Source organism: Aptenodytes patagonicus, chromosome 1 (assembly GCF_965638725.1).
Source record: "Aptenodytes patagonicus chromosome 1, bAptPat1.pri.cur, whole genome shotgun sequence".
In the NCBI taxonomy this organism is placed as follows: Eukaryota; Metazoa; Chordata; class Aves; order Sphenisciformes; family Spheniscidae; genus Aptenodytes; species Aptenodytes patagonicus.
In genome coordinates, this window is record NC_134949.1 from 47,322,621 (window position 1) to 47,336,722 (window position 14,102).

At 32.6% G+C, this 14,102-nt stretch overlaps 1 protein-coding gene across 1 annotated transcript in view; it reads left to right on the forward strand.

Moving 5' to 3' along the window:
• Nucleotides 1-13,683, forward strand: part of LRRIQ1 (leucine rich repeats and IQ motif containing 1) — a 114,777-nt gene extending 101,094 nt beyond the window's left edge. The window contains exon 27 of the mRNA XM_076333896.1: nt 12,659-13,683. Coding sequence (XP_076190011.1) covers nt 12,659-12,798 — 140 coding nt within the window. The 3' untranslated portion in view covers nt 12,799-13,683. The remainder of the gene's footprint in view (nt 1-12,658) is intronic.
• The last annotated feature ends 419 nt before the right edge of the window (nt 13,684-14,102 follow it).

Here is a 14,102-nt window from a genome sequence, read left to right on the forward strand (position 1 = left end):
GAAAAGTGAGGTCTAAAAATGCAGGATAAATGATTTTTAGGTATATTTACTCAAAAAAACCTCAAATATATATGATACTGAAATAAAATGCATTTTATATACTACAGGGACATGACTGTACATGAATGCTCATGTTTTTGTAAAGACAAAACATACAATGCTTCAAAGTTTAATTCAGAGGTTTTTTTGGAAAGGCTAAGGCAAGATTTTCAGAAATATTTTGAGGGACTGCCCAACTTTGATGTACTTTTTGTAGATCTTATTTACCAAAGGTAGGTTCTTGGAATTTCTGGTTAAAGAATTTTAAGGTTTTTATCATGCAAATTTACTATTTTTTTCTGAAAAAGCTGGATGGGATAGATTAATCCTAAACTAAATTAACTCTGTTCCTTGACAAAACAAAATGAATTAAGGAATAAAGGAAATGCTGCGGACATAGTATATATCAGTTTAAGGAAAGCATTTGTGTACTTAAAAGTATTTGATGTTGTTCTATGTTATATGTTCAAAGGGAAAATTGACTGTGCATTAAATTCACCCAGTATTTTAAAAAAAAAAAGAGTAAAAAAATATATATAACCTAAAGAAAGAGTAGCAATTGTTCAGTTAGACTAATTAGTTATCAATCTAATTTAGAACCTTGCCTCTATTGATGGCCAGTATGTTATGTTCTCAAATATACTACTTTATATTCCTTCCAGAAATCATAGTTATTTCCTTATGCTCCCTGGTAGCTAATTTTTCTTTTCTGTTTCTTGAGGTGGGGTTTTTGGGTGGGTTGTTTTTTTTTTTTCCATTCTTGTCTGACCACTGCTAAGATCTTAATCTCTGTCGTACCTATGGCCAATAAGTTGCAAAAGTAGGTGTGTTAGAATGACCTTTTGCTGATTATATTTTCTGCCTTTCAGTTTCACATAAACTTGCCTTGCTTTTGTAAAAAAGGGCAGAAAAAAAGTTCTTTTTCCCTGATGTATAATTTCTCTGTAATGCACATACATGAGCCATGATGGTTAGTGGCTTACAGTCAGAGTTGTGCAAGATTCAGGTATCAGTCCTACACTCATTGGTATTTTTATTAACTCCATAAATATTGGTGTGAATTGCTGGTTATATTTTTTTTAAATACTTTCATGAACACTGGCAGTGTAGTCAGCACTAAGTTGCAAGATGGGCATAGAAATATTTTGCAAGAATTAAAAGTTAAGTAATTATTTTATTATACATAGCTAGACAGGATGAATTTTTTTATACTAATGTCCAGTTTGTGAGTAGGCTGTGACAATCATCAGCTCCATTCTATCATCCTAATCTGGTTCTGGCCAACCAGTGTTGGACTTTTAGATGAGTCTCCTATGTATTTACATTGTCTACCTGTCATCACAATGTTGTGGTTTTCTTTTCTCTGCAAATCTTAAACTTTGTTTTCATTGTACTTCTTGTCTTGTGAACTGCAATCTTTTGACAGCAATTTCCAGAAGCATCAGAATTTGAAAGTGGAATGCAATGGGAGCTATGCCTCTAACTGTTATTTAAAATACTGCCCAGAATTCTTAATTCTTGTCTTCCCTGAATTCTAGTCTTTCAGGGAGCCTCTGATATCAGTGAAACACTGCTTTCCAGGAAAAAAAAAAAAAAATTTGGACCTGAATCTTGTCATTCCTTAATCACCCCTAGTTCAAAAAATGGCCTTTAAATACTATCCCCACTACAAAACATTTATCAATTTAATTTCTGAGATAAATTCAACTTTACCATTCTGTTATTCAGTGGAATTAAATTAATGAAGTTTAATAATGCCTTTCTTACAGTGGAAAGACTTCAAACTCACGCTAAAAAAAACCAAACACAGTAACTTTTATTTGACTTTCCTTTTTACATCTTTCTCTCAATTCTTATTTTTCCTCTTGTCAAAACCCCCACCTTGATTTTTTTTGCCTTCCTTTCTTTTGATAATGAGAGCCCATAGAAAGTCTTCAACTTTGTTTTAAGCAGTGTATGGTACAGCTTCGCTTTTTTAAAAATTCCTGCTTTCCTGCTCCTTTCTCCTTAGCATTAGTATTGTCTATATATTCTGGTACCATAACTGCTGTCTTTCATTTAGGATTTGTAAACTCCCTGTGTGCAGTAAACATCTCATTTTTAAGCTCTCTCTTCATGCCTTTGGTCATATTTTACCGAGGGGTTTCTGGTGGATTTTTTTCTTTCTTTCTTTTTTCTTTTTCTTTTCTTTTTTTTTTTTTTTTTTTTTGCTTATGCAGTCTGAATTAGAAGTTTGCCATGTTATAGAAACTGAATAAGAAACATCTTAGAAACATGGGATCAAATATGAAGGTACTTATTTAGTAGTCTTTTCAATTTCTCGGCATTTACCTGCTTAGTAGACTTCCTAGAAGATAATGGTAAAATTTATGCTTTCTCCTTAGAAATGTGTAGAAATGCTGTAAATTTGTAGAGAATATTTACATTACAAATTACTTATTATCATCAGCAAAATGCTGAACCCAATTTACCTTAGAAATCGCAACTGCTGCCACAATTTTAGGAATAAAGCTGTCTCTTCTGTAAGCCACATCTGATTATATGACCACATGAATGTTAGTGGACAAGTATTTTGTCCAATAAAAGATAGTGACATGATTCCATACTATTAATATTTTTGTGCTCAGAAAGTGAAGGCATAAAACGGATGAATAAGGGTTCTACAGTTCTGAAGTAATTACAATTTACCAGGCTTTGATAACAAGTAGAAAAGCATGAATATTGTTTTAAACATCCTTTCAACATAATATTTTTTTCCATGCAGATACCTCTGTACATCTTACCAGAATACAAAATATGCCTCAGAAAAAAAGCTGTCCATCCACCATACATTAATGCATAGCATATATTTACATGGTCAGAGGAAAACAGTTAGAAACTAATGAAACCTGTGTTATAGGCTGAAAGAATACAAAATAGCCTCAGTCTGGAAACCCGTAGACATGTTAGAATAGAATGGTACCTAGGCAAAAAGCCATGCAGAAGGATGTGATAATTTAGCAGTGGCACAACTCCGTATGAATTTGAAGTTCTTTGATGACTTCCAAACAAAAGCTCACTCATATCCTGTGAACTTATGGTGCAGGTAGATAAAGCTCATAATCTTAATATTGTGTCACATCCAAATTTTTCATCTGACATTGATGCTTTCTTTTAAATAATTGGTAAGAAAAATCACTGTATTAGAAATTAATAAATCAGTACAATACTCTTCATTATATTTTAAACATTCTTCAGTATACTGAACTTCACTTGATGCCCTATATGTGAAAATACACAGCACAATGGAACTTGTTCATGTGCAGACTTGCACATGATACTAAAACCTACTTTTCTGTGTATGGTAAATGTATGGTGCTGACATTTTATCCACATGAGAGAAAGTATTTGAGTGCAGATTCAAGAGTTTTGGCTTTTTTTCCCACTTCTGTCACTAGCCTGTTAGTTGGTATTAGGAATGTCATTTTGAATCTATATACATCAATTTTCCTACCTGCAGAAATAATAATCATGATATATACCATCCTTGTATAATGTTTATGTATCTGCTGATGAAAGGATGATAGCATCATTAAGTTTAACTGTTAGGAAAGGGAAGGGGCCTCCTCCTCATTTGTGAACTGGATAAACTATTTGGAAGCTGCCATGTCAACAAAGGAGTAATGTTACAGATGGATATACACAGGTACAGCCATGCAAACAACAAACTAGTTACAGTATGGTCACAAAATCAAGGGGTATATCAAATGGTGGAATGATTAATTCACAAAATAAATATAATTGGTGACAATGTATGTCTAACTCTCATTCTTTCAGAGTTTCTTAAATTCAGTAACTGATTCTTTTTTTCTTAACTGGGGAGGTGTTGTATTCAGTAACAATAGAAATGCAGTAGTCCTTTGAAGAAACGTTAAAAATTCAACAAAGAGTTTATAATGATGAAATTAGGAAAGATCAGGTATGTACCATGAATTTCTTTCCAGTATAGATATAAATCCTGTGTTTGGAAGTGAAGTAAATCAGCATATGTGTTATTGTTTATGTGTGCAGAGAGCTATTTATCTTAATATTATCTGCTTGAGAAGAAGGCTTCTCTCAAAAATAAACATAAAATTGTGAAGGTAAAAGTGAATTTCTGAGGTGGCTTAATCAAAGCCAGTAAGCCAGATTTCAGTATGATACATGCATCTAATACACAATGCAAAAAACTTCAAATTTTTACTGTTTTTTTTTTCTATTCACAGTTATAATATCTGAGTATTTCCCTGTTCTTGCAGTATGCAATCTTAATAACTTACATTTTTTAAAAAATTTAAGGAAACACACAGATAGGCCTGGCTCATCAGTGTAATTCCATTGATTTCCATGCCCAAGTGTTTTAAAAATTTGACTAGTGGTGAGTGTGATTAAGAAAAAGAAAATCTGGACCAAGAAACTACTTGTATATAATTTTGCATAACGAGAATACTCGTGCATGCAAATTTGACATATTCTGCCAGATCAGGACTTTTTTATATTTGTTAAACACAGCTGAAAGATACTGCTTCCCTAACCATTTGAAATTACTATTGAGATGAATATATATTTTTCTAAGTATTAGTTAACTATGGAACAGCACATACCTAATCTTTTTCAACAGATTACAGAATGATTATTTACAAGATGCTGCTTAATTCACTTTGAGATTACATATTTAAAAAATTACCTAAATGCAGATTTTAAAAGGCACTTAGAACTTGCTTTCATTAAATTTAACAGGCTAGGGACAAAAATGATACATTATCTCATGTAATTTCATCATCTGTGTTTTGAATTATGGAAATAATTCAAGAGCTATGTATAACAGATACACAGAGGCATTTCCTAAATTTTAACTGCTTAATTTTACAGCCTGATAGTCTTTTAGTAGGGTTTGGGAGTTCTTAGCGGGGGGGGTGTTTGGTTTTTTTAAAGAGAAACCAGGTTAAAAAAAAAGAGAAAATCCATTCTGAGGCATTGACTTACGTGTAACTTAGATACCCACTTGGAACCTTGGAACCATTAGACCCACCACAAGGATTTCTGTCATATGGTATGAATAAATAATAACAATTTTAGGCTTCTTTTGCTGTGGGATATTTGTCAAGTAGCTTCAAAAAATATTTCTCAAGTCATTGCACAGAAAGACCTAGTAATGAATGTTGGGCTACTACAGAGTTGTTGCATTGGATGGCAAAGATGTGTCTATAGATTTTTTCCCCAAGACAATCTTTCTTTCCTTGTTTTTTTTTCCTTCTAATTTATCTCTTTTTCATTGCTGATTTTTCCACACTTGTGTTCCCTAATCCTTTCTTTTACTATGAACAATTCTTGTTTCTGCTCCTCCAACTTCTTATTCCAGCATAAGCTTCCTCTCCCATCCACTCTTAGGCTTCCTATCCACAGTTGCCATTGAGTCTTGTGTTTGTTTCCACAGATCCTTGTCTGATTACCTTTTTTTTCTCTCTCTCTATTCCCTTTTGTATCCAGCTATTCCTTCCCAGTATTCCTCAGATTTCATCATCTCCTAGGTTAAATCTCCTCCAAATTTGTCCTGATTTAGTGTACTATTTAGGCAGATCTTGAGTCCAGACTCTTAATCTACTTATTCTCTGTATGCTTTCTTATCATCACCTGTATTTTCACTTCTTTTAATTATGTAAGTTCTGAGAGTTAGGGCCCATCTAGTGCCCCTTAATCCATTTTCTTTATTCTTAGTTCCCCTTTGCCAATTCACAACTTTCTTCTTCCCCACGTTTTCTCCCTGCTCTCAGTGTCAGTCTATTTGTCAAGTCATTCTAGTCTTTTGTGCCAGCTATGTCAGGGTATTGTTTGCCAAGTTAGCCTTAGTTTCTCTCACCTTAACTGCAAGTCAGTCTCATTTCTCTCTCAGGTTTTAATTCCAGCCCTCTGCCTCTTCTCTCAGTCTCCTTCCTATAGGAGCTTTGGTTCTTATCCTCTCCATGGTTCCTGTAGCTAGGCTCCATCCACCACAGAGAGCATGAAACAAGCAGGCTCTTAAGTTCCCTGACCTAGCATGATCTTCGACATTATTTTTAGGAATAGTCTTGCTTAGCTCCGTGTAACATCATGGTAAAGCGCGTTTCCATGCTGACTGATATTTTAGGGAATACAGCCAAAAAAATCAAGAATGTCTCCTCCGATCATGTAGAAACTTCAATTTGTATATACTTGATCCAAATTTGGACAGATCCTAAAAGCAAGGCTCTGTAACTTGGCTGACTTCAAGTCCCCTCTGCAAAGGGCAACATAAATATTTCACATATTTTCTTAGAAGTGACCGACCTTTCAGAAAACTTTGGCCAAAGGCAGATATTCAGTATGTAAAATTTCATCCTAAATGGTCAAAATTGGGTATATAGATAAGGAACTAAAAACCAAAAGAAATATTGGGCTTTAATAACCAATGGTGCTAAAAGTCCTGTTTGTAGTTAGGAAAACGTTATATTTTACAGGAACATTTTGTGAGCATTATGTTTATTATGTTATTTATTTTAAGTGTGTAGAATGGCAATTAATAACTGTTTATAACTTATTCTTGTAAATGCTTATCTATGTGAATTCCTTCATGTGACTGAGTCACATTTTAGAGTTCAGATTATTCAAGTATGTAATTGTCAGCATGATCTAGTTAGAACAGCATCAATGTTTGATAAACAAAGAAGATAATTAAGTTCATTGTTTCTATAAGATTAGTCTCTAGTCCTACAAACTTGAAGTCAAGGAGATTTACAAACAAAATTAATTATTTGCTTTAAAAAAAAAATTAATCATGAGTATGTTTTATCTTCAAATCTCCATATGGAAAGGAGATATACCTTTACATATTATGTGAGATTTTGTATAAGATGCTCCTGAGGCTTCTCAGTGCTATTCAAATATAAGTGTGAAATACAAAAATATAAGTTAAAATTGCAATGCAATAAATGTATTTTGTTTTGATGTAAACAATGCAACTAACAAAAAATTTTTGATCCGACTTCAATATTGCCATAAGTAACAATGTTAAAAAGTAACGTTTCTGAGATTGTAGCATTTACCTTTTTCACAGACCTGCTGAACCTAGCTTCTTTCCAGAGCTTAAATTGATGTAAACGCTTTGCTGCTAAGGATTCGTTCTGGTCACTTTCATTAAAATGTTGAAGTTTTTTCTCCATGCTTTCTTAAGCTGTATTTGCTCTTAAGTAATACAATATGGTAAGGACTTTGAAATAAATTATATCTCCAGACACACAATGTTAGGTGGATCGATAAATGCCCTATGACGTCTACTATACATCATAAAATTTCTATCATAACCTGTTTAACAAAGCTTTTCTTCTTGGACACCAAGAATTTCATTCAAAGCATTTTACATATTGCATTACTTATCAAAACAGAGGATATGTAAACCTTGACATTTGTTAAAAGACCCAGGCTTTAACCAAAAAAGACCAGAACAAATCAATAGCAGAAAACAGATTAAACAACAGAAAAGTGACTGCTTAGAAATAGAAGCATGTTAACTTAACCCAAGACAAGCTTTCAGCACATACTCAAAAGAAATGGTTATTTGATATATACAGGCACCTGGAAATCTCTCAGACTATACTGGAGCTTCATCTAGTCAAATATTGCAATTAAATGAAAGTACAGTAAATAACTGTTACAGCCTGTCTTCCAAAGCCTAGTTCAGGGTAGGAGAAATTAAATTGCTTTTCTTGGCTAAGATTTTGTTCCCATATGAATGGGTATTACAATAACTGTATATCATGTTAAATTATACTTAATACACTTGCCAGGTTCTATTTAATTCTAGTACCAGTAATGGTAAAAATTATAATTATTATTATTATGGTTGTCAAAAGTACCAGTACTTTATAGAGCAAAACCAATGTAATAGCTCTAATTTATTTTTAGTAAAAATACTTATAGATGGGCTTGAAACAATGTGAATCTTTCAGTTGTTGCCTTTGGGTAAGGCCCACTACAAATATACTCACGGAACATGAAAAGAAAGTATATGATCATGCTTACAATTATTCATAAATCACAAATACACACGTGCATACCTATGTGTGTATGTATGCATACTAATGAAAGATACGCCTTACAGATCTCTTTATATTTATAGCAAAATATGACTTTAAATGTCACCTTTTATTTTACCAATCAAAAAGTTCTGATAATAGTAATTTTATTCACTCATATGTGCTAATACATGAACCAGTTGTCTGCAAAACACATTGCAGTTTAAGGGAAAATGGAGCTATTGCAAATCCAAGCTTGCTGTAAAAACTGTTCACATCATTAGCAATGCTGTAAGAGAAATCTGTAAGCTCTCAAAAAAACTATTGAGGTTGAAGTAAGACTTTCAAATAAAGCACACCCTGAAGAACAGTTAAAGGATCTCACAGAGATTTTTAATCTTTTCATAACACCTGAATATCTGACCTTGCAGCACTTCAGGTGTATGCTTGGTAGAACATTTTTAAAAACGCAAAATGTTTTCATTTGCTATTAATCATTGGTTTTGGTGAATCTTTGCTTTATTTTTCTGTACATTGAACTAAGTATCCTTCCCACTTTTTATTATTTTCTCCCCTTTTCTTAAAATAAAAAATCTCATAAAGCAGTAAAATTCCACAACTTTCCCTGAGCAGGTATAAATGTATTTACATCCAAGTATAAGAAGCAAAGCACAACAAATGAAGTAAAGACAACAAATATAAGTGAAACAAATATAATAAGGATTCAGTTACCTATTCATTTTAATATGCTTCTTTGTTTGTTTGTTTGCTTGTTTGTTTGTTTAGAAAAACAAAGCTGTATTTTTAAGGAACATTTCTAGGTTCAGTCTCTTAATTCAAAGTGACGTCATCCCTTAACAGACTCTCGTCTTCCCTCATCCCCTTGGTCTAGACAAAATTCTAACCATCTGCTAATGGAGCTGTCTTTATTGAATATTTCTGAAAGAAAAAATTGCCTGTTTGAATAATGTAGAATCAGAAAACCTGTTGTAAACACAGGTATTCACGACAAAATAACTGAGTTTTAGTTTTAATTTATATGTAGTATTTTTACTTCTTGCAAGGCTCTACCTAGATGCTTACTTTATACTTAAGTACAAAGCTGCTCTTAGTTCACCACAAGAATATTCATACCTAGATTTTTCACTGAAATAACAAAAGACATGAATTAAAAATAAGCACAGTAATTTGTGGGCACTTGTATGATAAATCAGGTAAGTCCTATATTTGCAATGCATTCCATTCCTATATTTCCATTTTTCTTTCTGTTTGTTCTTCCATTAAACTCTAGGAGAAAGAAATAAAAACCTTTCTCATATTTAACTAATACCTTCACTGTAAATGAGGTATTTCTTTGCTTTATGACACAATTTTTCAATCATAATTAATATTTAAGCCACTAGCAGTCTGTAAGAATAACGTCTGAGAATTAGGTATAATATGAATAGGAGTAAGCAAACTTCATTATGCTTATATGCCAGTCTGACTCATGTCTGTGTTTGAGTATTCTTCAGGGAATAGGCTGTTGGATCTCCATGCCAGTTCTGTCTTTCATCAGTCCAGTTAGACCGATAACTGGAACAGCAGTGCTGGTAATAATACCCATCCTTAGTACTAGTTAGTAGATATCAAAAGTGCTTTATCAGAAGAGCAAGCATAATTATGCCCATTTCAAAGATGGGAAGATGGGACATACAAAGGGAGTGATTTACAACAAACCTGTCTTGTAGATATTTCATTCTAAATTAGTTGATCATTCCCTACAATTGTTTTATTTTATTTGGCTGAAAGTTCTGAGAACTGTGTGAAGGATGGAAAGGAAGAATACAGAGTAGTTTATGCTTTGATTCAGTTTGTCTAGATCACTATTGTATAGTAAAGTTTAAAGCAGACGCTAGGAAATCTAACCAGCACTTCAGGCGAGATAAAGAAGAAGAGATCTGTGACTGTCAGACTTTGGGATAGCCTCTGATTTGTTAAACCTGCATTCAAGAGAGCAGCGAGTCTACACCTTTAGAGTATCTGGGATTTTGCAAAAATACCTTCAGGCTAAGGAAATTATCCTGCTCTATTACTGAGGGTCTACAAAACCTGAGCTATGATTCTCACAGACATCTAAAACGTTGTTTTGTCAGACAGCTTATATGCACTCAAGATTAATAAGTTACTACATTTTACTCACAAAATATTTGACTACTCTACCCTCTAAACAATGCATAAATCAGAATTAAAAATAAAATAAAAACATTGTGAACTTTTGACTTTGAAGTTTAGACAAGCACAATTCATGCTATCACAGACACAGCTGTTATTCTGCCAAAATAAAAAGAAATATTAGTAATTTATGAAGACTTTTCACAAGTTTCTTGTAGCAAATTACAGTAAGTCTTTGGGGATTTTTTTATGGAATAATAATATACATTTCATACTAATGGAAGGACGCTATATCCCTTCCAATGAATTGCATACAGTTATAAGTGGAAAGCCAGAAAACCTGCATTTACAGATTTCTGAAATCCATCATGAAAATAATATTTAGCAGCACAGACAGGTTTGTAAACAAGTGAGATTGTTAGTCCAGAAACAATCCAGATTAGGCAATTAGGATGTGGTTGACTTCCTGTTTTGCTACATTGACTCTATTACTTTTAAACTAATTTTCAAATTTATTAATGGTGGTTTTGTTCTGGCATTTGTATTTATTCTGTCTTAAAAATCATGTAATAAAAAAATATTTGTTTTGTCAAAATATAGAAATAAATAACTGGTATGTCTAGTTTACCTTTATTATTGATACAACCTTGAAGATGAGTGCATAGGAAAGTCAGTCTCAAGCATAATTTAGCCCCAAACTTCCAGTCTAAACATGCAATATCTATTTCCTTTTTTTTTTTTGTTAACAAAGAACATATTCCAGTCTTAATTGGTTTTGTTGTTTAACAATGTCTGTAACTTCAGAAAACATCTCTTTAAATTAAAAAAGGGGTGCAATTTTTTTTAATGTTATTACCATGTTAGATTTATTTTGAAGTTTCACTAAATTAACCACTTAATTTACTAATTTGAGGATTTCAACCTTCAGCGAATATGTTATGGTTCCCAGTCAGAAGAATTAATGGAAAGTTTACTGCTTGATTAAATAACTTTATTCTTTGCTCTTTAACAAAAGCCTTTCTGCACCAGAGAGATCTGCTACCATTTGAGGTGTTAAATGAAAAGATCCAAAGACAAGGAAACTGGGAATCCTATAAAGGCAAGACATTCGTATTTTAAACCTTTATCAGGTAGACCTAAAGTTATACATTTTAAGAAAAAAACCCAATCTACTACATCTGTAGAGCCATAAGAAAACAAACGGACATCATGTTAAAAATACTTGAAAGCTCTTGATTGCAAAAAGAGAGAACTATTTAGTAAGATACATTTGCAATAATTTAAAACTTCATAAAAAAGGGAACTGTAGGCTGGGAAAAGCTCCTGACATTTAGATCTAGCAGACTACAGAAAAGCATCCATGAGAAAACAAAGAAGTTCTTACTGTTCGAAATTTATAGCTATGTTGTACGTATTAGTAGATAGAATTATATTCAGTCATATGGTTTAAGTTGTTTTTTAATCTTTTGGGGACTCTTTATTGTGAGAAATTTAATTTTGCTATTAAAAAGTACTAAAATGTTAAAATATCGAAAATACTTACTAAAAATATGTAGTTAGTAATCTTTTCCTTTGATAGGTGGCAAAAAGATGTTTGTAAAATTTTTATTTTATAAGCTAAGACAGCATGTTAATTTTATATATATGTGTGTATATATATATAAAAAGCTGCTGTGCTGTGAACATCATATCATTCTCTTGCAAAGTTTGAGTTGTCTTCCACAGATGCTTTCTTCCTTACAGACGCCTAAGAAAGATATTTCCATCTGTAAAGTGTTGGTTTGTGTAAAATAAATATCATACCTTTGGTCAGGTCTAGTGGTTATTTTATTTAGATAATTGTCTTAAGTATTTTGTAGAAACGACTGTCTAAATTACTCAAGAGTCTGTATGCATGACAACGAAAGTGATTATTTCATGTATTTTTATGTGTGCTTAAACTTGCTATGGCACCATTCAGCATCAACGTTTAAGTATTCCTGGGCTTTGGAAAAAAGAAATCTCTCTTTTATTTCACCTAATACAATAAAACAATAACTTGTTAATTAGATATATCTTCTGAACTAGTTCTTCATCCACTTGAAGGATGAATGACATTACTAATTTCTCTGTCAAAAGCATTGCTTATCTCTATATGTGTTTAAAATATGTTCAAAATGGATTGATAGTGGCACTTTTAAAAATATGATAATTTTGTGTAGTAATTTTACTGTCTATTTTGATAAGGAGTTTTTTTTTAGAAATGTACTACCTTGTGAAAATCCTTGTATTACTTTTAAAACAGTGAGCGATACATAATTATAAAAGTTGTGTGCTATCAAATTAGATATTATTATCTTAAAAAGAATATGATGCAGTGAAATGTCGGGAGTTTTGTTTGGTTGGTTTTTAATTTCACATGTATGTTTATTGTTTAGAAAAGAATATATCTACTCCAGAAAACTCACATTTGGGTCCATCTCATAAAGAACGGATATCATTTCGAGACCATCCAGTGCAGCTCAGCGGAGGATGGGGAGCAGGCAAAAAAAGGCAAAAGCTTAAAAATATTAGCTGAATATTGGAGATAATTTAACTAGTTGATTTAATCAGATATGGAGAGCATATGGAGAGCTGTTTCTTTTTAAGCCTGTGAATATCAATTTTTGGATTCCCGTTTATTACCAATATAAACAGTTTCAGTTAACTGCATTTGACTTATTTTATTATACATGGTTACAGTGGTTTGGTTTGGGGTTTTTTTTTCAAAGTATTTTATACCTGTCAGTAAGTTATCATAGTTTGTGTTTTCAATTGCTTATATGTTCATGTGGTGTAGAGTGCAGAACTGATTAACCCTGCAAGGATTGTTGTACAGTGAATAAGTTTAGGCTTGGTTGTAAGAACTGCTTGAGATGTGCAAATATAATAATGGTTCACGCTCATGTGATGTATGTTACATATCAAAACACTGAATTCTCATTTTCTCACAAATAAAATACATGCTTGCAAACTGTGTTGTGAGCTATAACAGCCAGCAATGCCAGTCTTAGAGAAGTCTGTTTAGAATATTTTACTGAAGCAGCAAAAACTTGCAGCGACCTACAAATGGTGGGGACGCATTTATCTTTTTTTAGTAATATGAGAAGTCCTCTAGAGGTTTCATCCTGAATTATGGTCATAATATGATAAAGCAGCCTGTTATAGTTTTATACTTTCAAAGACTTCTAACATTTTCCTAGAGGGTTAAAGAAAAAAATAAATTTACTAAGTTCTCATTTTGTTCTGGCGTAATGTAACATTGCATCTACACGACACTGTTAACCCAACTTTATTTGTTCATGTAGCCAGACTCCTTCAGACCCATGTGCAAAAGTTTTGTGGTGCGAAGAGATCTGGAGAAAGAGAAGAAATACTATCTCAGCTATTCATGGGTATATAACTCATTACTTCTGGTCAATGCTTTGTCCATCAACGTACAGGACAGAAAATGTTCCTTGATTTCAAAGCCTAACATTATTTTAATGTTTTCCACTTTGAGGGTAGAAGTTGCTAATTGGATCTAGAGAAGTCTGTCTTTGGTATTTTCTCATCTGTTTTTGTCCAATATTGTGAAGCCTCAACCCCCTACAGACTGAGAGAGAGGTGGGGAGGGTAATGGGGCTTGAAACTTCAGTCAGTAAAGAACGTAAATTCTTATGTTGTGGCTCTTTTTAAAATGTACTTAAATTACATATGACATTATTTTGTGAGGTGCTTTTTGTGCTAACATACACATATGACTCTGGATTGAAAGCAGTTATCTCCATTTTTGTGAATACTCTCATTCATTTTCAGATTAAAAGATGGCTGATCTCATGGAAAACCTCCAGTAAATAACCT